The following is a 27,997-nucleotide window of genomic DNA, read 5'->3' as shown; positions in this document are numbered from 1 at the left end:
AGCAGGTTCTGTAAATATTTGTATAGACAAAAATGCATACACCAATGTAACATTGTTGTAAGTTTTAATGTTTATTTTCCCAAGACAGCCTAGCCTGCATTCTACTTGGATAAATTTCACAAGCTAGTTTTCTGCTGCATCTAGTTTTTAACTTTTAACCATGTTTCTGATGACAAGGAATGCTGCAAAAATACTCTAGTCCAACAAAGAGTTATGATCACAAAATAATCTTTATCCATTCTACTGCGTTTCAGAATTACCAGCTGATTTAAAAAAAACACAAGGTAGATATAGATGCTAATGGTGGCTAACCTGGTATGTTTTCTTATAGCAAACTGTTGTTCATGCAACACTTGTGCTCAAAGGGGAAGGCACAGCATTTCCTACAATGAGCCACCTTATAAAGAGTTCTTATTTTTACATATTTGCAATGTCACTTTTAATTTAGTGTGCATAACCTCAAAACTGAGGTATTATTCCAATTATAAAAACCACTTGCATTTTGGATGCAAGTTAAGAATACAAAGTTCTCTCTAAAGTGGCTCAAAATAGATTGTTCATGGCTGCCTACATCTAAAGATAAAAAGTCTAGAACAATTGGACAGATTAGGTGGTATTATTAACGGTGTTCAAACCATGACTTGATTTGTACATCTATTCACATCTCCAATCTTTTCAGCAGTACATATGCACCAAATTTTATTTTGAGGTTTCCATATCATTTTCATAGAAAACAAAGTTTGAAAACAAATAACATTGAAACACAGCACAGTATCCTACCACAAAAGAAACAGCTGGTTACAGGACTCAATAAAATCTAAAAATGAGCTATGCTGTAAATTACCACATGCAAAAATAGCTTTATGTCGTCTCTGAAAATGAAAAGGATGGTGTTAAACTTGTTTTTTATTGTTTTCTAGTATTATATGGCAATTTGTGTACTGCAACACAATAGTTGGAAGAGGGAAACGTTTGTATGAGTTTCATGCAAAAAATCTACACAAATTAGTTTTGATGATATGGAAAGCTTTTTTTGTAAACAATGAACAGTCATCTGGTGCAAATGCACAGGGAAGCCTTCCTCAAAGTTTTCTGACTTTACAAGCAACTAGTAATAAGCCATACAGGAAAGAAAATAACTAAAATAAAAGGGGTGGGGAATAAAACAAAACACAGGCTGCAGGAGTAAAACCATAGTCTGCTGCTAAACCGGTCTCTGTTTTTTGTGTCCAGTGTTAACACTTATACACTCCTTTTGATGATTGACTAGGGTTATTATCAGCCCCCTGAAGGCGAATCAAGCTTGCATGCGTTCACATACAGCATCACAACCATACTCTCGTACACACCCCACTCCAAGACTAGGAGTCTGCTTTATGAGCAAAGAGCCCCAGATTTGAAACACACACGTGGCCCCACAGCACTGAGTCCAGACATTCACTCAATGTTGTCCATTCACACGGTGCTTCATTAGCAAGACCTGGGCTCATTCTCCTTGGACTTATATGGGCATCCTATTCTCCTTTATGCTTACATGGCTTGATGATGGAATAGTACTGCATTTCCCCCCCACAATTGCGCTAATTAAGTCAATGTTCCTCCTCAGGCACTGAAGATCTTTGACCTGTAGCCCTTTTCCTTTGAACAACCTATATAAGCATTCAGTGTGAAGTTTTTCATTACATTTTGCCACTCACTCTCACTCGCACCCACTCGCCATCTTGACTTCATTCGGGCTTTTCTGTGATTCCAAATGAAATCTTCACCATTTTCTTCCCCGATTTAATGCAGCAGCGGATCCCATGAGCCAAGCTTGATGGATCAAACCTTATTTTATTCAGTGCTGCATTGTACCTAACTTCCAAAATACCACTCTAGAACTGGAACCCTTCTGCAGGTACATTGGCAGATGAATTGAAACCAAATGTTCCACCTTGTATTGCCTCTGGAACAAGGCTTGGATCTTCATCTATCTGTAAATGAACCACAAAGACCAGAAATAAGAATCTTCCGGGCTTCCAGTCCCACCTGCCTTAATGGAGGCAGCCCCCACGATAGCAGGGGATCATCGGCGAACGAGCAGAATAAAGATAATAGTTTGAGTTCCTCACTTGAAGCTTTATAAATTTATATATTGTAACATCACGAATGGAAATCATTGTATCTGTTGACTGAGGGATTATTATTATTATACTGTAACTGAAATGTAACTGACTGATTAAGATTATGGAATGCAGTGACGTAAGATCAGAAATGCACCCAAACCACCATGCGGGGAGCCACTTTAACTAAAATGTATTAATTGGAAGTTGATTGGCATTTTCATAATTGTATAATTTGGGAATTAATTGTTATTGTTCTAATTTGGCTATTATTGGGGGTATGTTGGAAAACAAAGTAAAAAATAGTATCTATATCTATATCTATATATATAAAGAAATAAGAATCTTCCAATCCAACCAAAGTCGACTACCAGGTTTTCAACAATTAGTACTTTACTTCAAAATACTCAGTTTCACAATTATGTACTTACATCATCTGAAGAGAAGAACTGATCAATGATCTCATAAGCCAGTTTGTAGATGTCTTCATTTTCATGATTTTGTAGCTGTTCAATTTTCTCCAGCCCTGTAAGGTTTAACACAAAAAAGTTGAAGGAACCCTAGACTAGCTGTAAAAATGAAAACAAAGTTTTTTCAAAACACACTGTTAACCAGTATGTCCACAAATCATATTTCTCCATAGAAACTATGAAAATATTTCCAGATCTGTGACAAAAATACAAAAACAAAAAACTGAAAGATCACTTTATCAAATCTAAGACCTTGGCATACAAAGCCAAATTTTTAAACATACCTCCACATTCTTCAATAAGGTTGGCTATGGTTTCTGCCTCCTCTTCAGTCATTTTTAATATATTACTTAGCCCATCCAGCACTACTTGTACAACCTGAGCATCTTTTACTGTTAACAAGTTGCAAAAGGGAGGAATTACATTTTGTTGAATTAGGTATGCCACCTAAAAAAGGGATAGAAACAGACATTAATCCAATTAGGATCAATACAATTTACATAAACTGCTTGGAGGTTTATATGATTAAGCCATAAACAAATTATGAAATAATAATAAATATACTAAGTTAAGAGTATGGAGAAAAAGGAGCGTTAATTAAAACATTTTCAAACCTACAGAAATTCAAGTAAAAGGATTCTCACTATACTCAAGAAGTATTATGTCATCTAATAACTCATAATTGGTTTTGACTTTAAAACCAATACCAAAATATGAGTTGACTTTTAAACTCATATTAAATATGTATTTAATGAATCTGGACATAATCAACTATTGTATGTTGGTGGATTCTAGCTCCGGATATTGAGGGGGCTTGGCTTTTAGAATAGAGTATCAATCATGCAAGACTCACCTGTGAGCCTACTGATTTAAGTTTTAAATCTGCAGGAAACACCAAGTGATAGCAAAAGAAACCAAACCAAACCTTGGATCCAAAGGTGCATTACAGAAGCAAAACTTGATTTCGCTTCATTTTTGCTGCACTCTCCCCTATTTCTCCGGATTCCACATCACCACATCCCATACTATTCTGGAAGGTCTCTGCCCCTCAGAGGGGTGCACCAGTGGCGGAGCTTCATGCTCTGGCACCGGGGGGCGGAGTGCAGGCAGGGCTGGCGTGCGTCCTGGAGGCGGGATGTGCCGCCCGCAGGGGCATGATGTGCATCCCAGGGGCGGGGGGCAGCCGCGGCGGAACCCCACTGGGATCGCGCCGCCGGGGGCGGGGTGCTCCCCACTCCTCTTCCTCCGTCAGTGGGGTGCACAGGACTTTAGTGCGAAGGGCAGGAAAACCCTATTGCAGGAACATCTACTGTGAAACAAGTTTCTCTTGAGCATAGAAATGCTTATAAAATACTGATTTATTCCTCTCCCCACCCTCCACCAGTTGAGAAAGAACGTCATTGCTAGCCCTACGTTCAAGGCCTACAACGCAGCTCTCCCGTCTGTGGCATTTTATATGCATGTGTGCGCTCAAGAGAAATCCAAAGGATAGGACCCATATCAATGGCTTCAGGTTACAAGAAAGGAGATTCCAACAAAACATCAGGAATGTTTGACAGCGGAATGGACTCTTTTGGAAGGTGGTGGACTGGAGGTTTTTAAGTAGAGTTTGGAAACGTAAAAGTTCTACACTGGTCTGGATGAAATTGATCAGAATTGGTTCAAAGTGGATGAACTGATATTTTAAAGGCAAGTATCAAATAATCAGCACAATGTGGTATAAGGCGATTCTTGCAAGAGGACCCAGCTGTGGCTTTGATCTAGTATAATCCAGTGAAAGTTACACACTTTCAAGTCCCACTGATGTCAAGGGAAGAATTAAGTGTTTGCTTAAAAACTCTCCCACTGAAATCAGTAACACTTCTAAATGCTATTATTTGGTTGAATTGTGTTTCCTGTTTTGTACGTTCCTTTACTGTTTTAAACCAGCCAGCCAGCCAGTCAGTCAGTCAGTCAGTCAGTCAAACTAGGTTACTTACTTGATCTTTTCTTCCACTGATTGTCAGGTTGCTTATAGCCCAAGCAGCTTCTTTCTGTGTACCAAAGTCACCCTAAAGAGAAGACAGTTGAAGGAGTATATTTATTGTCTACACAGGGGGTACACTCAGGCAAGCAACATTAGCTGATTCAGGCATCAGTCTTGTGACCACAGAAGAAAAACAGTGGATGAGCAGTCTCCATATTCCAAAGCTAAGACATACAACCGGCTTCAGGACGCCAGCATCTGAGGTGTAAGTCAGCCACAGCAGGAAGAGCTGGGACCCTTCAGAATTTTTTGGACTGCAGCTTCCATAATCCCTCATGGTTGGCCATGCTGGCTGTTGCTGATGGAAGTTGGGTGTACACACCAAGGACTGAAGAGATGCTACAATACCTGATCTTTCATCTGAAACAAGGACCTAAGCACTGCTTATCTGCTCCCTATCAAATGGGAGTACAGTGGTACCTCGGGTTATGTACCTGATTCGTTCCGGGGTGCGGTATGTAACCCGAAAAGTACGCAACCCGAACAAGCACAAAATGCGCAGAATGCTTCTGCGCATGCGCAAACTGTGCAGAACGCTTCTGCGCATGTGGCGAACCCGGAAGTTAATGCTTCCGGGGACGCCAAGTACGTAACCCGAGGTACGACTGTACAGGGAGAAGAGGAAAGTACTGAAGAAAATCTCTTTGACTGGAAAAAGCCCAGCAGAGGAAAAAGGTAATAGGTGGGTGGGGATTTTCAGGGGAGGATTGGTGGGCATAGGAAGTAAGTTGAGCACTTCCTATCCAACCTGGAGGCCTCTGCTGCTTTAATTATTACTTTCAATTACTCAGACTGTGGGTCTCTTGGGGACAGGCACCTGTCTAGCTGGAAAAACCAGCTTACTGGGAAGAGTGGCCTAGAACCCTCCATCAAGCATACGTACCCAACCAGCACATTTTATCTTACTAATGTTCCACGGCTGTTTCAGTACAAAACACACATAGAACAAGACAAAAGCTTAGTAAAAGATTGGTTTTGTCTAACCTTATCTAAAAGGTGTATTATCATTGGCACTAGGTTAGCATCTATCACCGCCTGGACTTGCTGCTGATTTCCTGCAGTGATGTTAGATAGGAACCAAACAGCTTCCTGCAACAACAACAAAACCGTGATTTTAAAAATATCAACAAGAAATACTTTGAATAATGAAAGTATTAATCAATCTCTGCAGAGCTAGACTTCTCTTAAAGGTGCAATACAAGCACAACTGAGAACTATTTAAATTTGTTTAACACCACCCAGGCAGCGGAATTCTGCATCAGCTACAACTACTGGACTGTCTTCAAAAGCAGAATGATGCAGCCTGCATTTCAATAGTTTATACAGAAGTTTATTAGAGCACGGATAAGAGAGGACAAGTTGTTTCACTCCAGGAATAGCTGTAGCTATAATACTAGTTGGAGTGGGGCATAGTTGCTTCTTGGCACGGAAGCTACCTAGTCCGACAGTGACAGCTTGGAATTGAAGAGCCCTCTCAAACTATGAACCTGCTCCTTCAGACGGAGTGTCTCTTACTGGGATTCAGTTTCAAGTAACAATACCCAAGGATAACATGCATTTTTAAAAATTGGCTTTAACACTACTGCAGCTTAGAAGAAAGATCAGTATTAGATGGTTTGTAGTATAACAGGTGCCAGCTGTAGCATTTTGTTTATATTTTGACAATTTTATCTATACTTGTTTAACAGTTGGTGGATTTTACCAGTATTTTATTCAGAATTTTATAATGTACTTTATGTAAGTATATTAGAGAGTTCTGTGGTTAAGTAACCTATAAAACTTACTTTTATAAAAAAAACTACCCACAGAAGCATAAATGAAGTTGCTACTAGTGCAAATATTTTTTGCTAAATGTAGAACCCAAAGAATGTGTAATTTTTGTTTCCCATTTAAATCTTGATGATTCCCTAATCCAAATCATATGTTTTAGGTGTCATTAAACTGAACTCTTGGATCAGATCACATTCCTTTTGCCTAACAAAAGGAACCTGTTAGAGGTTTAAAATGTCTAGATGCAAACTGCGAGCTTATTTTGGGCTCTAATCACTGGCAATGTTGCAGTAAACCCAGATGATTTAGCAACAAGGCCTCAGATGCACTGCGAAATCAACAGCTTCTTTATCAGTGCCCACAGTTTACATCACTATATAGCTTTTACACAACCAACCCCTTTTACTTCAGACTAAAATTTGCCCCCCTTACCTAATATACACACCCCTTACTATTCCCTATTACCTCCATTTCATCATTTCCAAGAGTCAGTTTATAATTCAGGTGTAGGCAAAAGACAGGCTGCAGAACCACTGACCAATTTTTGATGAGCCCCCTTATATTTAAAGGCCACCAATTGCTAGGATATTATTTGTAATATTTATTTTAGGTCCAGCCCTTCATTATAACTGATCTTAGGGCAGGGCACAAAAAAAATCCCAATTAATAAAATAACCATAACCAAGAACAATGCTGGACTAGAAACGGTTATATCTGATGCATCACGATACATTTTATGTTTTATGCTTTCATATGAAAGCAGGATTTTGCATGTTAAACAGGGGGGGAAACATTATTCAGTGCCACTGTGAGATGGCAAAGCAAAAATAATGCACTGAATGACCACCTCAAACTGTCAAGTTATAGGAGGTTGCTACATTATTCAGATAGTTTTCTTGAAGTTTAAACTACTTGTGGGATTGCCTCACCCTGTAAGTGTCCACTTGAATGCTTTGATCTGTGAAACTGACACTGTTACATAATACTTGCTACACAGCTGTAATAAATCAATCTTTCAGTGTTGCAGCACTTAGACTTTGGAACTACCTGCCTAGACTCCTCAGGCAGACATTTCCGTTGTACTCTTTCCAATGACCGTTTAAAGCTTTATTGTTTAGGCAAACCTATCCAGACTTGTAGATGTTGATGTGTTTCATTCTTTTTTACTGTTGATTTTAATTATCTTCAAATTTTTTAAACTGCTTTTATTTATAATTTTGTATTACCTGTAAATTGCTTAAGAGATTTTACTGCAACCAAGCAGTATAATTTTTGTGAAACAAACAAATATGCTCCTTGCAAAGGAATTGCTACATTACAAATTCTACAAAAGTCAGAACAACTTTTCAAGTAGAGAGATTGACGATTATCCTGTACTTTTGTTTGATATGTCACATAGTCCCCTGGTATCAATTTTCATGCATTCAGCATCATGCCCATTTTCATACCTTATTAATTTTTTCTTTGGGGTGAGTCAATAGGGCAGGGAAGTGTGAAAGAGCTTCACAATTCAGAACTACTTGGGTCTGTTCATCAGTACCAGTAACAATATTTCCTACAGCTCTGAGTGCGGCAGTCTGAAACAAAACATTTCAAAAGTTAAAACCTGATAGCTTGAGTAGCATGTTTTAAAATCAAGCATTATAGTATTAAGACTACATGATTAGACTGAGGGATAGCTGCCAAGTTCTCCCCTTTTTTAACGGAAATTCCCTTATGCTGAATAGGCTTCCTCGCGAGAAAAGGGAAAACTTGGCAGCTATGGACTGAGGTTGAAATCCTATGCACATTTACTTCTGAGTAAGCATGCATAGGATTGCACTACACAGCTTTAATAGATTAACTGTACCACTTAAATCAGGTAGAAGACATGGTTCTGTGCCCCACCCCCACCAAAAATAAAAACTTGTAACTTTACAAATCTGACAATGAAAGATTTGAAGAATTATGATTTATGAAACAGCTACTGTGCTGAGTAGCAGATTCATCTTTTTCCTGAGCCAAATTTGATGGTGAAAATGGTAATGGGTTGAGCTGGTATTACACAAATAAACCTTAGAGCCACACACTTAGTAACTTCCTGGCTCTCAGTGAATCAGTTGGCCATTGCATCTAAATTGAGAAACAATGGTTTGTGCAAAGCCTGATTTGTTGTGTCAGATTGAATGATAAGCAATGGCTTGCTAAAAGGCAGGTTACAAATCAGAGTCCAAAAAAGAACTCAGCCCCACCTCTCCATATACTTCATTACAGTGGTGCCTCGCTAGACGAAATTAATTCGTTCCAGGACTGAATTCGTCCTACGAAAATTTCGTCTAGCGAGGCACCGCTTCCCATAGGAATGCATTAAAAGTCAATTAATGCGTTCCTATGGGCTCCGGGGGGGGGGGGGGGGGAGACTGTTAGCGGCGGCGCTTGTTCTCTTGGCTCGGGGAAGGCAGGCAGGTGCTTCCCCGAGCCAAGAGAGCAAGCGCCGCTGCTGCCAACAACAGAGCCGGATCGGACGAAGCTTCAGAAGCTTCGTCGGATCCGGCTCTGTCGGGCGGGGTGGGGGAAAGGCGAAGGAACGATCCTGCGCCTTTCCCCCACCTCTGCCAAGCCCCATGCCGGCGAGAAGCCTGCCTCCCCCGACATGGAGCGCGGCCTCGGAGACCTCCGAAACCGCGCTCCATGCCGGCAAGCAGGGGACACCTACCTAGCCCGCCCCTTTGCCTTCGCCAAGAAAGCGCCGCCTCGGCGAAGGCAAGCGGGCGGAACCTAGTTCCTCCCCCGCTAGTTCCTCTTTGTGTTCTGCTGGTCTCTGCCAAAGGGGAACCAGCTGCAGCAGGGAAAGAAGACAAAGGGAGATCAGCTGAGAGGCGCTGACAGCTGTCAGCGCCTCTCAGCTGAGCTTCCTTTGCCTTCTTCCCTTGCTACAGTTGGTTCCCCTTTCGCTAGATGAATGCCCTGATTTTCTGATCGGAGGTTTTTATGGCCACGCTTCGCAAGATGAAGCGGTGGCCATAGAAAATCTCGTCGCATAGCGAGGCAACCTCCGATCAGAAAATCCTTTTGTTAAGCGGAATTTTCGTCTAGCAGGGCATTCGTCTAGCGAGGCACCACTGTATATCTGAACCAATCTACAACGACTTGCAGTTTGTATCCAGAGCTGGAAAACTGAAGTGGAAGGACCTAGCACCCATTTTCAACCATTTTGACACTAATCTGATAGCGTATCCCATATTCCTAAATCTAACAAAATGAAATATTAAAGAATACCTCTCTTTTGCAATGAGCATTAAACTTGCTAGTTAATAAAAGCTTGCACTCAATAGAAACTAAAGAAAGCTACTGTCCTTTTATTTTTTGAATCTATTTTGTCCTATGGGGACAGCAGCTTTTAAAATGTTTATTCAAAACACGATTCCACGTTCCACAAAATATGAGAAACATTCAAAAGTCAGAATCCCCCCGCCCATTTCTGAGCTTGACAAGCACAGTGACTGAACACAGTAAGAATACAATGTGCTGCATACTGTAAATTTCTAATGTAATGTTGTCAGTAAAATGCTTCAAATAAAGGAAAAATGGTACAAGACTCACTTGCACTTTAACTTCCTGATGGCTGAGAAGAGGAACCAAATGAGGAACTATCCCAGAGTCTATCACCATCTGAATCTGTTCATTGCCTGAATCTGTTAAGTAGGAGAGGGCCCAGACTGTATCTACCAATATCTGTTCAAAATCAACAAGACACATTAGAGTAATACAAAGGAGGTTCTGCAAGACACAATGAGTCATATATAAACAGAAGCATTTTCCCTTGAAAACAGTGGTGTTCTCAGCCTACTTACTATTTTAAGTTTCTGCAACATACCACAAAATAAAGCACAGAGGGTATCTGACCAAATCCCTTGCAAATTTTTGTTTCATTCTTCCTTTCAAAAACATTTCCTGCTGAATCTTAAAACATGTTATGCTGCCAACACCTCAGTTAGCTATGACACTTGTCTAATTTCCACCAGCAAGTATATACATTATATCAAAATGCCTCTGGCCTCTCCTATGTATTGGCAGAGTGGCTTCTGATTTTGTTGCAGGTTAAGTCCCAACCCAACTAAGAACAGAATGTACAGAGAAGCAGGTTCTGCAGATTTATTCCTGAACTGAATGGGTGCTGCATACAGAGCACGGCTGTCCAGATAGCGCCTCAAACGCTAAGCCCTTCCAAAAAGGCTAGAATTGTTCCACTCAGCAGATCCAGAATGACAGTTCTATTCAGTCTTTAGGTATTCTTATTTTAAGGGAATGATCCAGTCCATCACCAACTCAGTGCTTGCCTATGGATATATGTTAAGAGAACCAGTGGGAAATCCATGCAAGTCTCACCAATCCGTGTGGGAGATGAGATTTGTGCCAGTGCACATAACTGTTCTGCAAACAGTTACCGGGACCATAGCCCCCATGTAAGCTGCAAGTTGTCTGTATTTGTGAACTGTCCCTCAGTTTTGTGGGAGCACTGACTTCTGAAATATGTTTTATTCCTTTGAGAGACTTTTGCTTTGTTAATAAGACTGACAAGTATCCACCAATATAACCAAGGAGGCACAAATTGCTTTCAGGGGTAACCTGGCAAGGTTGTGATTTGTTTTTTCAATAAGTGCTTATAATTAATCAGTAAACAGGCTGTGCAATATTGAGATACTCACATTTACATCTGTGTGATGAATTAAAACACAGAGTGCTGGGAGGATCTAGGAGAAAGAGGAAAAAGGTATTCAAAATTCTGCAGGAAAGCTCAAAGTGATAAAATTTCAACAAAGAAGTAATTTTACCTCCTGGATCGTTTCCATTGGTGGAGGCGGGTCTTTGTGGCGACACAAGTTGACCATTACCCAAGTAACATTTCTTAAGAAAGTTATGGGAATAGATGGGCTGATGAATGACAGCAGAGGCTTCACCACTCCAAGACTAATGACATAATCTCTACACTGGGGTCCATCACCTGTATAAAGATGGAGGAGCTTGTGGGTAGAAGAAATATAAACACTGATCTATCAAAATTTCTTTTCCCCATTAGGATAGCTCTCTCTGTATGTGAACAGTTTGAAATAAGCAAAAAGGATGGCTCTACAGCATCTGTTTGAAGCCCTCTGGACAGAGACGCCACTCCCAAAAACTGAATCCATTTCTCCAGCAATACATTCTCCATTGCTGATGAGAGAAAATAACTAAGAAAACCAGTACTTTAGCGTAGCTGTAAATCAGATTTAATTTTGTGCGGTGGGAGGGGAGATTCTGCACTCCACCCCTAAGCATGAAAATTATAAATCCCTTTTTGTTACAAAAAAGAGAAAAGGGTACCTATCAATGTTCTGTTAACACAGCTGTAGCTATTTATTATGAGAGAAATAACTACAACAAATGCTCTTAGAATACACTGCTTGCTTTTAAACAATTTAATCTTGAATTTTTCCAAGTTTGGGCATCTGAACCTTGGCTGCCATAAATCTTATGCCTCATCTGAACTCTCCCCTCCACATACTCCAAATACCATGCTAGGTTATCCACTGAAATGTAGTATTTCCAATCTGTGAAAAGCCAACAGTAAATTCAGGAAACTTGAATGCTTTGCATCATTTGGGGAGGTGGGGGGGGAGCAGGAGTATTTTTTGTCACTAACAGCTATGTTGTAAGTAGACATTCAACAGGTTAAGCCTTTTCAAGGAGTTTTGTTTTGTGGGTTTTGTTGCCGGGGGGGGGGGGTTGCTGTCCAGAAAAGCTATAGACTTCTGATTCTTAACTGTAATAGTTAAAAGCAGGCATCCCCAAACTTCGGCCCTCCAGATGTTTTGGACTACAATTCCCATCTTCCCCAACCACTGGCCCTGTTAGCTAGGGATCATGGGAGTTGTAGGCCAAAACATCTGGAGGGCCGCAGTTTGGGGATGCCTGGTTTAAAGAATGTAGCTGGAGACAGAGAACTAGAAATGCATATGCTATGCATAGGTATCAGATATTCCACCAACTTGGCAGCTTTGCTTGCTGTGTGAGGAATACCGACAATAAGTGCACCATGACCTGAATAACTCATGTAATATTCTTCCATGTGATTTACTTGTCTGAACCTTCATGTGCCTAACTAAAATATGCTTTGGGAAAACACTCCCCCACACAGATTTGTGTACAAGGAATTGCTGGAGAAAAACAGCTTTCATTCAGTAGTAAAATTCTAAGCAGTTCTCATTGCCATAGTAGTGGAGTTTCTACATGGAAATGCAACAAACCTATGATATTGCCTAAAGCCCATACTGCTTGCTCACAAACATTTTGATGGGGCGAATGCAGCAACCTCAAAAAAAGTGGGACAGCATCTGCAAAATAAAGAAAATGATCATTATGACTCCTTTTTTTTAGTTTCCATAGCCCCATGGCTAAGATTTAAACTTTAAATCATGCAATATATAAACAGCCATTCCTCATTCAAAGATATTCAGATTGCATATCAGGCAGTCGTAATTTGTCTAATTATCACTCAACTGATACAGAATTTCAGGGGCTTAGTGCATGGAACTGAACCTCTTGAGAAAAATGAAGAACCTTTCTGAGCCTCCAGTTCTTAACTTCTTCCACAGCACTATAATGTTCAGAATAAATCTTTCCAATTTTGTCAAAAAGGAAGATGCACAACTGTGTCTGGAACTTAACACATCTCCCCAATGAGATGTAGCACACTCAGTTTGCAGACAGAACAATGATGTGTAAAAGTGGAATTACCACACACTTATTTATGTTCCTTTTGCATTATGGCTGAAGGTAGCATAAAGCCTCCGTCATTGCCACTTCAGTTTTGCAAAGCTCTGCAAACAGTATCCTTCTCCTGTAGAATACTCCTAAGCATGTAAGGCACTAAATCCCACTGACAGCACATTTTCAATTTTCTGTAATTTTTATCTTTAAGCAGCCATTGGGTTGGATCCAGACCTCCTGTGAACACTGCTGAAAATCTCTCCTACTTTCTGCATCCTCTTGAACAGCTATTAAGGGTTGGGAGACCTTGTGGAATAGCATGAGAGGTGTCACTGGGATGATAACAACAACAACAACAACAACAACAACAACAACAACAACAACAACAACAACAATAATATATTGTTTATACCCCGCCCATCTGGCTGGGTTTCCCCAGCCACTCTGGGCGGCTTCCAACAGAAATATTAAAATACACTAATTTCTTAAAGATTAAAAGCTTCCCTAAACAGGATTTGCAGAGGCAGCAGGGAAATTGGTGGAAACCACCTTTCCAGCAGGAAACCCACATTGGATCTTTGTCCCCTCTGAGAACTGACAAAGTCCTTCCACTCTGGTAAGGGCAAGTCTGGATCCAACCCATTATAAAAGAAAACTAGAGAAGTAACTCTTTTTTTAAAATATAAAGAAGTCTTTTATACCGATCAAGAAACACTGAAAACAGTCATATATCAGCAGTGGATAGTTCCAGAGATATTCTTCAGATTATACATATTTTAAAGGCAATGCCACATATTCAAAACGATGTCCAAACCCTAAACAGCAGTTAATCTTAGCCACAATTAGTGAAAATAAGTCAGCTTCAAAAGCTTGGTTGGCTTGTTTCCCACTAATCACAGTTTGTCTAGGTTCAGATGTCACAAGCTGAAGTTGTTCTAAAAAGGAAGATAAAGTTTATGGATGCGTCTTCATAGTAGTGCCAGAAGGAAGGCGGGAACTAGGCTTATTATTGTAATGCTAAACTATGGTTTAGTGTTACATGCAAATTTGGCCACAAGCTCCAAATCAATTCGTTACTTACTAAATTCCATATTTCTAATCACAAAGCGGGAACATCTTCAGTGCTATCCAAATTTAATTTCAATTTAGCGAGAGATTATGTACATGTCTTCCTTTTCAGCGTATGATTCATTGATTAGCATTTAGATTTCAATCAACCTGGCTATAGCATCAGAGAACCAACTCATTGGCACATGTGAATACCCAAAGAAGAAATATAACGTGTCCATAGTTCTACTCGATCAGCAAGGCATTTTTGCACGAGTTAAGTACTGATTAACTTACTGGATTGAACGACAGCTTGCGTTTGTTCAGAAGTTCCGGAAGCAATATTTGTCAGTGCCCATGCTGCTTCAAACTGTAAAGATGGACTAAGAATATAATAAGAAACAAACAATAGGTTATTACAATATTTTTGATCAATTGCTTGAGAAAACAACTGTTCCTTTAAAGGCACATACTCACTTGTCATCTCTTTCAAGGCAGTGCACTAATATGGGTAATATTCCAGATTTTATTAAGTCATCAATAGGCGGGTTGCGATCACTGGAGAGTAGTTTTCTATTCAGAAATATTTGGAAAGTAGAATATCAAACTTTCAGGCAAAGCTGAAATGGCTCCAATTGATTATTATAGCTAAAAACACGAAGAGCAGCTAACAGGGATTTCACAGCATACTAAATCTCCTATCTTAACATAAAAATTAAAAAATATGGTAGTAATTATTCTGATATTTCATAAGTAACTATCAAATACAATTTAAATTTAAACCAGTAAGTCTGAATGCATTATCTTATTTTCCCCCTTCTTGACATTTGTGAAATATTTTTCGAAGTCCAAAATGTCTTAAATCAAAATTAAACCGAAAGGAGATCAAAGGCAAGCAAATGTGCCCATTTGCCTCTTCTTAAAAGAGAAGATAAAAGAAGATACCTGGGCCAGAGTGCTAGACAGTACAAAAAGATGCTCATTATCCTGCTACAGATCCTCATATACAGAGATTGCTGGTGACTGAAAGCAATGAATAAGACTAGTTCTCTCCTTTTTTGGTGGGTAAAGTTCTTGTCAGGATGGAGAGAATGGATGGCTGGAGAAATGTGGAATGCTCTCCCCCGGGGAGGTTTTCCTGGTACCTTTGTTACAGATCTTTAAGCGCCAGGCAAAATCATTCCTCTTCTCTAAGGCCTTTGGCTAATTAAACAATCTATGGCCTTTAAACTGGGGGAGGGGTGGGGGTAATTGTTTTCATTTGTTATTGCATTGTGCATTCTTGTGTTTTTATATTGTAAACCACCCTGTGAATGAAGGATGGTATATAAATTTTATAAATAAAATAAAGAGGTACATGTGTGAGCGAAAGTATGAGGTGCCAAGCATTTTGACCAAAAAGGTATAGGGTGGCTCTAGTCCTGAAGCACCACCCCTGCCTTAAACAGAAATAAGGTTTATTGTATACATTGGAGAGAAGAGAGTTTAGAACTGGACAACTGGCTGGTCAAGTATTTCATGAGGCCAAACTACACATGTGAGTCTACTGCTGTTTATTTCATTATCAGGCCATGTGTTAGCAAGAGCAGTAGTGAGAACTGCTTTTCCCCCTGAAGCAGTCAGGTTCATACCCACAATACATTAGATAATGCATGAAGACAGAACAGGTCAAGCTGCTGCCACTGATATATGGAAGAGCTGCCTTTAAAAACTGACATTAAGTATTTTAACATATTAATGAAATATTTATAGACCACACTTTATCTATCCAGGTTACTAGGGCAGAGTGCAGAATATAAATCAAAAAGGCAAAAAAAGGCAGTTAAAACTATGACATCAAAATATTGAAACCATGGGTAGCCAACATGGTGCCATCCAGATATTGCTGGACTATAATTCCTATCAACTCCATCCAGCCTAGTCAATGATCAGGGATGATGGGTGTTGGGAGTTCAAGAACATCTGAAGGACACCAAGCTATGAATAAATATAACCCTGGGATAATCACTCACTTAGAAATCCTTAAAATACCCTTGCAAATAAATCAGCCTTGATCACCAGCATCACTTTTAAATGATGGGTATTTTACATGTCAGGTGCAGGTTAGTTGACTTCCCCTGACAATGGAACAAGGAGAAGAGCCACTCTGGCAACTACTTCTTATACCTTGAACTGGGCTCAAAAGCGGATAAGCAGCCAATATAACTTTGAAAATTGGCATTACTCTATCTAGCCGTACCCATTAAAATTCTGGCAGCTGCATTCTACACTTATTAACGCTTCCAGTTTGTCTTCAAGGCAGTCTGGAAGTTACAAGAGCATGGACTGCTGTGGTGAAATGGTCCCTGTCCAGCCAAAGCTGGTTACTTTCTTTGGCTCTTTTTAAATTCTCTCTTAATTTAACTGTTAAGATGGCCCTGGTATTCCAAGATAAAAGTGAAATATTTGTGAAATATTGCTTTCATCAATATGTGCATGTGAAAAATGGAATTCAATTGTTGATCAACTTGTGCTCCAAACCATTTTAGAATATGTCAAATACAGATTATCAAAGTAGAGTTCACATTAAGAGCAGCGAAGAACCAACATTTCCAGTCATAACACAGTACAGCTATCAATTCCATTAACAAACTGTACTACCGTAGAAGAAAGCATATCTGAGTAAATTATTCTCTTACCTTGCAGCCTGCACTGCACTTAACTGGATACCTTGGTTGTCACTTGAAGCATTCTAAGAAATAAATATATTTAAAAATCAGGACTTTCACAATATAAGTGAATTTTAAAAACAGAAGTGAGTAAGATACTTACCTGCACTATTGCCTCTAGAGACGTGTTTTGCTGAAACAAATATCAAAGCATTAGAAATGCATTCAAAAAGACATACGTATATAATATTTAATCACCAATTAGTTCTTACCACTCTGAAGTCACCATCTATATCAGAATCTTCACAGATATCTTCATGAGGTACGTTTCGTCTCTTTAACAGATGCTCATCTCTTTTGTTCTTTTAAATACAAAATACAAATTACATTCAGACAAGGCGTATATGCATTCCCCAATGCTTTAAAGGTATATTATAAATATTTGTAAAATTAAAAAAAATGCAAATATAGGTAATGTAAGAAAAATGCAGTGTACAAAGCAATTAAAAATATTAAGGGTAGAAAATACCATAAGAGGCTTTTAATTCATTTTACAGTATAGAAAAAGTAAAGGTGTTACATGATTTACATAACCTGACACAGTACACATTTATAATCACTCTTGATCATTTGCCAACTAAATTTTATGTTCATATAGGTAACAGTTTTGTATAATTCTAAAGCTTGCATATTCCAAAGTTTTAAATGATAAAGAACATAAACTTTTGGGGGAGGAACAGAGTAATGGAACTAAAGAGTGGTCTATTCATGGAGTTTTACATGGAGGAGTTGAGGAATGGCAGCCGTGGATGAAAAAGAACTATGCAGTTGAAAGGTTACTGTAAATCACTTTAGAAAAACCTAGAATTCTGAAAAGCAGCATAAAAGCTAACTTAGAACAGTACCCAACAATGTAGTTCCATTAGTGAAAGGAACTTCTCCTCCCTCTCATCTCCCAGCACATAACTAAATCTTTTGAGAAGATCTGGAGAGGGCATGGGGCGGTGGGTAGTTTTATTGTGTAAAAGGAAATCCTGACACTAATGTAAGCACTTTGTTGGGTACCAACCTAAATAAATAAAATGCCCAATACTGTACCAATCAATTTTTTTTTGGCCAATTATATAGATAGATGCCAACCTATTTACTCTCAAACAAAATTCTTATAGGTATGCCAAGGAAACTGGCATTCTACAATTGGATTATGGATTTTACATTAATATGTATATATGCATTTACTTGATATGGTTCTTTTCCCACTCCAAAGTTTCAGACTTTTGGGGAGGAGCAGAGTGATGCAAGCAAAAAGCAAGTTGTCTGTGCAGAAATGTGCCTTACATGGCAATAATCAAGGAACAGCAGCAATGAGAGAGAAAGGAGTATGCAGAGCAAATATCCATCCCCGAACATTGGAAGCTCTGTAAACCTCCTCTAAATTCTGAGCACGCATCATCACACATGTATTTTAAAACTTTTTCTGCAGTCATAAGGGTATTTTTTAAAGTGCAAGCCAAAATTCTCCTAATTCATTTAATAAAATAACCCCAATTATTTCTGAAAAGGATTTTCCTTGCTACACATGCCCAATTAAACTTAAGTGCAATTTGTATCTACACAAGGAAAAGAAGTATTATCAGTGATATACACCAAAACAAAAAAGCAATTGTACAGCAAGGAAATAACTTGGGTAAATAATCACTTTATAATGTGCAAAGCTTAAAGAAATCCATATTATACATAGAAAACAATAACACATATTTAAACAGCAGTATTAGTAGTGCTCAATGCTTCAAGTGAAATCAAACAGAGGTGAGACGAATCAAATTAAAGCAGCTTAGCATTGCAGCTAGTTACCAATTAAAATGTTGACCATGGCTGGGAAACTTCTAATGACAGGGGAAAGTAGTATTTCAGGACAACATAAATATATTAAGCAAAACATACTAAGTGAAAAGAGAAATTGAGCAATTTCTTAAAGCTGTCAATAAAAAGGCATGATTGTTACATTACTTTAAAACAATGCAATTCAGGAGATAATTGCTAGAGATTATGGGCTTGATCCAGTCTAAAATGGGCAGAGCTTCTGTGGCTCATGTTCCTTGACTGATCAGAGAATTCTTTAACATGGGGGAAGGGAACAGAGCACATCTCTTATTCTTTATGGCAGTGGTTCACAAAGGTATGGCGCGCCACACTGGTGTGGCAGACGATGGAAGAGTGGTGGGAAGATTCAAGGACAGTCAAAGGAACATTTATATAGTATAGTATAGTATAGTATAGTATAGTATAGTATAGTATAGTATAGTATAGTATAGTATAGTATAGTACAGTACAGTACAGGTATAGTAATATTTTTTTATTTGCAGAATATGGATAGGTATTTTTTCAAAATCAAGCACTGCTCAGAGTTTTTTCTTTTTGTTTTCCAATATATTTATTATCAATATTTTGTGTGTGTGGCATAAACCAATTTTTATTCTAAAAGTCTGGCCCTGAGAAGAGAGTTTGGGAACCACTGTTTTATGGGGACTGCTGCACCTGCAGTGGATTGGATCAAGCCCACACTAAATTAGGTGATAAATAGCATTAAATCTTACCTTTCTTAATTCCACAACGACTTCATTTCGTTGTCTTCTCATAGTCTGGAAAGTTAAAGTTACACAAGAAAGTTACATCTAGCTTCCACTGTTTATTAAGGCACAAACTACAGTGTCTCAAGAACTAAATGTCAATGTGGGGCTCAAACAATTCCCCACATGAAATTCTAGGTTAACCATTTGAAGCATGAAAACTGCATACCCTTTGTTGTGGCTGTCTGAATTGGCTGCCTTAAAAATGAATATTTAGCATTAGAAATTTGATGAAAGAAAAGTAGGTATTCAAAAGTAGGTATTCAAACCAATGTAACTAGTTAAGGAGAAGCCTGGGGCCATATTTTAAATTGTCTAGTTAATTAATTGTTTAATTGTTAATACATGGTGTTTCTTTTATAGCTCTCATGTCTATTTTTCTTATTTATATCTTACTTTTCTTCCATCATAGAACCCAAAGCAGAGATCACCCATCTAGACACTGACCAGACCCAGACCTGCTTAGCTTCAGCCAAGGAGATGGGTGATGCTTTTAGAGATCATACCCTCATCCACTATGGCAAAATGAAGTAACCTAGCTATTGCAGAATCTCATTCTCTCATGAAAGTGAGTTTGATACAGAAGATACAAATTCAGTCTCTCCATCTGACTACTACGTAATGTTAGCAGTGCTTTTCTCCTAAGAAAAAGAAAGGTGCCAGTACTACGTATCCTTGAGTACTTGCAGAAAAGAAACACTAACTGTTAGTAATTGTATACAGACCAGTGAAACCTGCAACAATGTGAATAACAGTAGCCCACCTGGCCTGAAAAAAGGATAGCATGATCAGGTCATGGGTGTGAGCAGCAGGGAGGAAGAAAAAAAATATCAATATTTTTTGTTTTCTAAGCTTCCTGAACCACCTTCTGCTGTGCTACAAAAAAACCAAACCAAAACAAAAAACCCCAGAAGGATCAATTCTAGGGCTGGCTGTCAGACCCGAGCCATTTGGGGGGCCAGAACAAGAAAGGGAAACTGCACTTTTCCTTTCCTTCCTTAAACATCCCTGTACATTACAGGGGGTGGGGGTGATTTCTAAAACATTAGGCGACATATCCTCTCAACCCTAATCACACACACCCTTATTTTCTTCAGCTGGCATCTACATCTATATTCACTAGGAAAGCCAAACTCAGCCAGTTCCCTGAGCAGACTGAGTATACATGCATCCCGTAATGCTCAAAGTTAGAGAATTGTGGGGTGTGTTCTGCTGCTGCTACTTAGCTCAGGGAACTTGCCTACACTGTTCCTTGTCTACCATCACTGTGGTACTTTTAAGAACAGGGAGAAACAGCTAAGGAAGCTGTATCACCCCGTCCCAATATTTTTAGGGAAACTTTCAATTGTTCTAAAGATAAGAATGACAACTGCTTTAAAGAAGCATATTTTCATACCAATACTATGGCTTTCAAAAATTAGCATAGATCTGTGCCAAATTAAAAAGTACTTTAAAAGCAGTGACAAAAATAAGCAATGCATAGAAAGATTATAGAGAAGGAAAACATCTAAAAATACAACCATATCCAACACCTAACCAACAGTACTGTTGCTCAGTATTTAAAATAAATATTTCAGGCATGTCCATTCATGTTCTGTTGTCCAAAACTGGCATTGACGGCAGCCAGAGGTTTCACACCAAGGATTTCCTATAGGAAGGCATTTCTAATACACACCCATCTGCATACAAAATATCTGATTAAACTCAGACAGGGTCAATAGTTCAAGCAGGAATGAAAATGTGGGTTATAAAATCTGAGAATATGTTGAGAGCCACTGCACAAGCAAAATTAAAAGGGACAGCAGAAAATCACTAAGGCATCCCCTGTAGCATCGGTTCTTAAGGTTTGTTGTACAGTACTCATTATACATACAGTACTTGGAAACTACAACTAATCCAGAATGCGACTGCTAGACTGGTGACTGGGAGTGGAGACCATATTACACTGGTACTGAAAAACCAACACTGGCTCCAAGTAAGTTTCCAAGCACTATTTGAAGTGTTGGTGCTGAACTTTAAGGCCCTAAACCAGGCACCCCCAAACTGCAGCCCCCCAGATGTTTTGGCCTACAACTCCCATGATCCCTAGCTAACAGGACCAGTGGTCAAGGATGATGGGAATTGTAGTCCAAAACATCTGGAGGGCCAAAGTTTGGGGATGCCTGCCCTAAACTGCCTTGGCCCTGTATTCTTTGACATTTCCACTGCAGCAGAGACAAGTTAGTTTAAATTTAAAACAAAGTGAATTGCCTCTTCAGCAGGTGGCATGAATCTTAAAGATAACACAGCCCTTCAATTTTCTTCTATATTATCATGGTCTCAGGGATCACTTAAAACAATACCATGGTCCACTGAATTGCTACAGACTCTGGCCAGCACTGGGGCCTAACACTTCTTTTTGCCATGTGTGTTTTCTTAGAGCAGTCCTGGTTTGTTTTCTATGGGAGAGGGCAATCGCTGAGGCTCTCGTTTTGATCAGTAGATCCTGTGATCCAGAACCCCCAGGTCAGGTAAGTGCAGGGGTGGAGTGGCAATAGGTAGGCCAGTGCGAGTCAGAGCTGCTTGTTGGTGCCGCCAGTGCTGGACCCAGTGGCAGCCTGGGCCTGGCTCTGCACGGCGCAGGTGCAATCCACCCCAGCACCTAGCTGAGCGGGGTTGTCTGGTACTGCTGACTTGCATCTAGTAAATAACTAAGTGTCAACACAAAAGAAAGCCACACTAAGTTCAGTGAGCCTTACTCCCAGGTAAGGGTTTGTGGGGCTATAGTGTTTTATCTAGACAGCCAGGGCTCCTCTGGACAAAAATATCTTTTTACACCAGGTCAGTGAGATGAGGACCACTTGCTTTTTAAAATTATCCCATATAGAGTTCTATTTACAAACAAAATATTAAAATAACTACTTTTCTACCAGTAGGACAGGGGAGCATGAGCGTAGCCAAGATTTCTGTTAGGGGGGCAGAACTGCCCCCGGGCTATGCTCTTGGGGGTCCACAGGTCGGGAAACGTTGCTTTAGGTGACTGTATTTTTGTAGCAGTAAGAACAGTGCATGATCTAAGATTATGTCCCAGGATCTCTTGCAATGACTGCATGTAATCAGAAATGTGGGTCAGCATCCTCTGAAATATTGTAGAAGATCCTGTGATGCATCTCACTCAATATGCACTCGAACTATGTAGCAAAATATTTCAGGAAGGTCCTAAATCTTCCCACACTCCAACTACAAACCAGCAGAGATTTCAGAGGTGTAACATTCAGAATGTAATGTCCCTAAGCTTCAGCATCAATACAGAATTGCAACATTATACAAGTAGGATTTGCTGATGACAGCAGGGCAGAACAACTTCTGAAGGAACTGTTGAGCATAATGACACTTGAAAAAATTCAAATCACACTACATAATGCATCTATGACATGCATTAGGAGAGAACTATAGCAAAGGTTAGGGATGCGAGTGACGGTGTGGTCTAAACCACAAAGCCTAGGGCTTGCTGATCAGAAGGTTGGCGGTTCGAATCCCCGCCACTGAGTGAGCTCCCATTGTTCGGTCCCAGCTCCTGCCCACCTAGCAGTTCGAAAGCATGCCAAAGTGCAAATAGAAAATAGGTACAACTCCGGCGGGAAGGTAAACAGCATTTCCGTGCACTGCTCTGGTTCACCAGAAGCAGCTTTGTCATGCTGGCCACATAACCCGGAAGCTGTCTGCGGACAAACGCCGGCTGCCTCGGCCTATAGAGCGCGATGAGCACTGCAACCCCAGAGTCGTCCGTGACTAGACCTAATGGTCAGGGGTACCTTTACCTTTAATAGCAAAGGTTGCTACAGGTCAATGTCAGAGAAACACCAATTTGTAGAGTTGTGCCCCAAGGGTCATCTAGCCCAACCCCTTGCAATGCAGGAATCTCGACTAAAGCACCAATGACATATGGTCATCCAACCTCTGCTTACAAACCTCCAAGGGACTAGTTCACAAGCTCCTGAGGGAGTTCCACTGTCCATACCACTGTCAAACAACTCTTACTGTCAGTGTTCTTCCTAATGTTGAGTCAGAATTTCCTTTCTTGTAACTTGAAGCCATTGTTGAGGGTCCTACCCTCCAGAGCAATAGAAAACAAGGTTGCTCCATCCTCCATGTGACAGCCTTTAGTTATCTTAAGATGGCTATCATATCTCCTCTCAGTTTCTTTTTCCCCAGGCTAAATATACCCAACTCCTTAAAACCATTCCTCATAAAGCATGGTTTCCAGACCCTTGATCATCTCGGTTGCCCTCCTCTGCACATCACCTTCCAGCTTATCAATATCCTTAAGTTGTGGTGCCCAGAACGGGACACAGTACTTCAGGTGTGGTCTGATCAAGACAGATTAAAGCAGTACTTTCCTTGATCAGGATTATTATACTTCTGTTGAAGCAGTCTAGAATAGTATTAGCTAAGCATGTGGTCTAGGTAAGACCAATCTTTTTCACATGTACTACTGGTAAGCCAGATGTCCCCCATCTTATATTTATGCAGCTGGTTCTTCCTGCTTAAGTGTAGAACCTTACATTCATCCCAACTGAAATTCATTGTTAGTTTGGGCCCAGTTATTCAATCTGTTATGGTAATCTTGAATCCACATTCTGTCTTCTGCCACATTAGCTACCCATTCCAGTTTGGTACCATCAGCTAACTTAATTGGACCTGCCTCCATTAACCCCAAACCCCACTACTCCAATAGGTTTAAAAGAAAAAAGTAAAAAAGACAGCAAGCTGGTTGTTCAATTCCACAATACATCTAATTGTTTAAAACACAAAGCTAGTTTAAAAGCCTGTGTTTTGACTTTACAAAATAGGTTTACCATTAAGTAGTGTGGAACTGTGTTATTGATTTGCTCCCCTGATAGATGTTATCTTGTATAACCTAATGGTCTTATTACTGTGACATAACTCTATGTGTGCTCAATTACCCCAAGAAATCCAGAGAATGTAGATCTGAGCATCCTAGGCTTTTTCAAGGAATATATGCAGTTTGTTGGGTGGAGGGGGACTCTAAATGCACATTAAATATCCTGCACCCACAGCAAATAATTGGATCAGGGTGCATGAATACTTTGGCAATCAGAGCCTCAGAGACACTAATTTCAAAATGACAGCCGGTATCTCGTAAACCGGCATAAATAATGTTTCCCCCTGTCCTTTTCATTACTTTATCTTACAACGATCAAAAGTTATCTGTAAAAATACTGCTTCATAGAATCATAGAATTGGAAGAGACCACAAGGGCTTCAAAATTTATCTCTGCAAAAAATGGGTGCTTTACAAACTCCTGAAAATTAAATCATGTTAGATTTTCCAAGTGCACCTTGGAAACTAAGATTGCAATTCTAAACATATTTATTGGAGATCAAGACCAGCATAATACAATGAGAATTAATTCTAAGTAATAAACACATGTGGGATTGAACTGTAAAGCTTATTAGAATTAAAAGTGATCCAGTGTAAAATACAGTGTTATAAAGGCTTAGGTTAAATATGCCTATTCAGAAACAGCAGATCAGTAAGTAAATCCAGATCATGGTCACAAAGACAGATGGATTTTGGATGACTAAGGAATTTGATTCAATACTGGAGATCCCTTTGTCCTGGGAGCACAGGACTCAGGCAGAAGGTCTGTTTTTCAGGAGAGCAGGAAAGTGGAACCTAGGGCTACCATGAAATATTCAGTTCCATATCCCATAGAGTGCTGTACAATCCTACTCTACAGAAAAGCAAAGTGGGAAAGCCCTCGTTTTAAAAAGCTGTATAGTTACCATGTCAACAGCTGACAGACTAATTCCAGTATTTTTCATGTTTTGAATGAAAGCTTTAAATAAGCATATCACAGAACAGATGCAAAATGTTCAGCAGTTGCTGCCTAGAATACATGACATTTATGAAGAATTGAAAAGTTATGCTAGCTGCTGGTAATTATGCAGGTAAATTATCGAAGGGCAAAAATTTAGGATATTTTCCCATCTGATTATTCAAATACACAATATTTCTATGAAAAAAATGAAAAGCAGAGGGCAGCAGTATACAAGTCATGGATTCTTCTGGGAACTCTTGGAACTACAGTTTTTTCGGAGAGATCAAGGCTCTTGAAAAAAATCCTCAACCTCACACAAACACTTACACTTTAGGAAAAATTGTGATTTTTAGGCCTCTAAATGAAACATGAAGTGCCATCTTATATACATTCAATGGGATTTGATCCAGACAGGTGTATATATAGGATTGTAGTCTTAAGTTAGAATAATAGCTATACTGTGACTATCTTCTCAATTTAAACATAAGGTTGAGGCTAAAGGACTGTTTAAAGGTAAAGGTAAAGGGACCCCTGACCATTAGGTCCAGTCGTGACCGACTCTGGGGTTGCGCGCTCATCTCGCATTATTGGCCGAGGGAGCCGGCGTATAGCTTCCAGGTCATGTGGCCAGCATGACAAAGCCGCTTCTGGCAAACCAGAGCAGCACACGGAAACGCCGTTTACCTTCCCGCTGTAGCAGTTCCTATTTATCTACTTGCATTTTGACGTGCTTTCGAACTGCTAGGTTGGCAGGAGCTGGGACCAAGCAACGGGAGCTCACCCCGTCACGAATCCCGCCGACCTTCTGGTCAGCAAGCCCTAGGCTGAGTGGTTTAACCACAGCGCCACCTGGGTCCCTAAAGGACTGTTTACCTGCCAGCAATTCCCAGGGCAAGAGAGATATAAACTACCGTAGGACATATTGCTTTCATGCACTTAACAAATGCATGTTAAGTGCCATGGGTGGCCAATCTGAGACACAGACAAGTGATTGGCATGTATCTGCTCACCAGAACTGTGTGACTGCATGTTCCATAGCTCAGCATCTAGGGGCACAAACTATCTTATGGCACACCAGGGGGTGGGGTGGGATTGGCACATCCTCAGAAATGCCTTGTGGTGTATAACTTGGGACAGAATCCTGAGCTGCTCCAACCTGTATTGATATTCTACACTACTGAAAAGTGGGGTAATTATGTTTACATGCTTTTGCTCTCCACAGCTGACTATATCCAAAGCCAGATCTTTGACGAGACACTTGAAGTCATACCCTTATTTTATTTTTAAACACAGGGAAGACAGACTGTCAACTTGGTGAGATATACTTGGAAATATTTCCCATTTAACTGCTTTAAATTTAAACTAGCATTTAAAAAAAATGCACGTGAACATGTTTCTGCTGAACACAGGTGAATGGTTCTGGGAGCAGTCGCCACCTTTGAAGAAACACTGATTAAAATTTGGTTTTAATATGATCAACTTGGGGCTTTTACATATTTTAAAATGCTGAATGTGTATTCTGCCTGTTTGCACCGTGACAGTGTGGCTAAGGAGGCTAATTACATCGAGTTCTGTCAAGTAACACGGTAGTTTGTTTGTATATATACTGTGTCTATGTGTGTGTGTGTGTGTGTGTGTGTGTGTGTGTACACACATATACATGTGGCGCCCTAAAAGCTATTTTTGCCGTGGTGTGTAGCTCACAAAGTCTGGTTCCTACGGAGAAAACGCGTGTCACGGGAAGCGGAGAGAGAGAAAACAGAAGAGAAAACATGTCATCTGACAGGCAGTTTCCATGTCAGGCAGCTGAGTGGGTGGGGAGAGAGGGGCGCCTCCATCCGCTCCAGCAGGGCTACTGCCCCCTCCCTTTTCCCGCTCTGCTAACCTGCCTGGCCCCAGCTACTGTCCCTTCCCACCCGCCTGCCGGGAAAGTCCGAGGCCCAGGACGGAAAAGGAGTAGCAGAAAAGGCCTGCCCCGCTTTCTCCTCCAACGCCCCCCCCCCCCCGCCAAGCATCCCCGCCACAGCGAACAGAAGCGGCTAGGCCTAGGCCCTCCCAAACCCCGCGGGTACAGAGTGGCAACGCGTCCCCTCGTGAGGAAAAGTCAGCCAACCCCACCCGCCGGCCAGCCTTCCCTCTCTCTCCGCTGACGGAGCGGCAGACTCCGGCTCAGGCCTCGCCTCGAGGTAGGTAGGCCCCGCCACGGGAGATTAGCAGAGACGCCACAGCCAACCGCCTTTGGCGCGGAGGCCTTGTCCGAACTGATCCCCGTCCTCGCTTGCCGGCCCACCCGGCTCCTCCCTTCGCGCGAAGCGGGCTGCTAGGCCGCTGCCCGGGCTAAGGAGGGAGAAGAGCTACCTCCAGGTCTCGGCCTTTGTTCTTAAAGTTCTTCAGCCGTTGGTTGTCCAGCTTCTCGTTGTCGGCCATGGCGGGAGGTAGGGAGCGCGGCCTCTCCTCTTGCCTCTCCTCCCTCCTCTTTCTCCGTCGACACCCAGGCCGGACCCAGCCGGGCCCCTTCTTCCCGGCGCCGCTTCCGCCCCTTCGCCTCGCCCGCTCGCCTTCCCTTCGGCGCCGCGGCGGGTCTCCCTGGCTGGCCTGGCCTAGTGGCGGGCTGGCGAGCCAAACCGGCGGCCTCCTCCTCCTCCTCTCGCCTGCTCAAGTCGCTCCCCGCTGGCTTAGGCCTTCCCAGGGCGGCGGAATGTGCCGGTAGCGAAGGGAAGAGAGAGAGAGAGAAAGATGGGGGGAGGGAGG

The 27,997-nt window shown here is 40.8% G+C and overlaps 1 protein-coding gene and 1 non-coding gene across 2 annotated transcripts; both read right to left on the bottom strand.

The window, feature by feature from the left end:
* Positions 1–47: 47 nt before the first annotated feature.
* KPNA4 (karyopherin subunit alpha 4) lies at positions 48–27,997 on the bottom strand. Its single transcript, XM_035132891.2, has 17 exons — positions 27,605–27,997; positions 19,390–19,434; positions 17,065–17,154; positions 16,956–16,985; positions 16,823–16,875; positions 14,622–14,717; positions 14,442–14,527; positions 12,635–12,721; positions 11,183–11,352; positions 11,057–11,101; positions 9,951–10,082; positions 7,817–7,945; positions 5,583–5,687; positions 4,552–4,623; positions 2,857–3,019; positions 2,534–2,628; positions 48–1,973 (listed from the first exon to the last, which is right to left on the bottom strand). Exons 1-17 carry the CDS (start codon positions 27,671–27,673, stop codon positions 1,875–1,877), a joined length of 1,566 nt encoding a protein of 521 aa, XP_034988782.2. The 5' UTR covers positions 27,674–27,997; the 3' UTR covers positions 48–1,874.
* On the bottom strand, positions 6,548–6,852 carry LOC118094122 (small Cajal body-specific RNA 7). The gene has a single exon (XR_004693731.1). It is a non-coding gene; the product is annotated as a small Cajal body-specific RNA 7 (non-coding RNA).

This window comes from Zootoca vivipara, chromosome 5 (genome assembly GCF_963506605.1).
Source record: "Zootoca vivipara chromosome 5, rZooViv1.1, whole genome shotgun sequence".
In the NCBI taxonomy this organism is placed as follows: Eukaryota; Metazoa; Chordata; class Lepidosauria; order Squamata; family Lacertidae; genus Zootoca; species Zootoca vivipara.
Note: the sequence above shows the minus strand (reverse complement) of the source record. Positions and strands in the feature narration are given on the sequence as shown.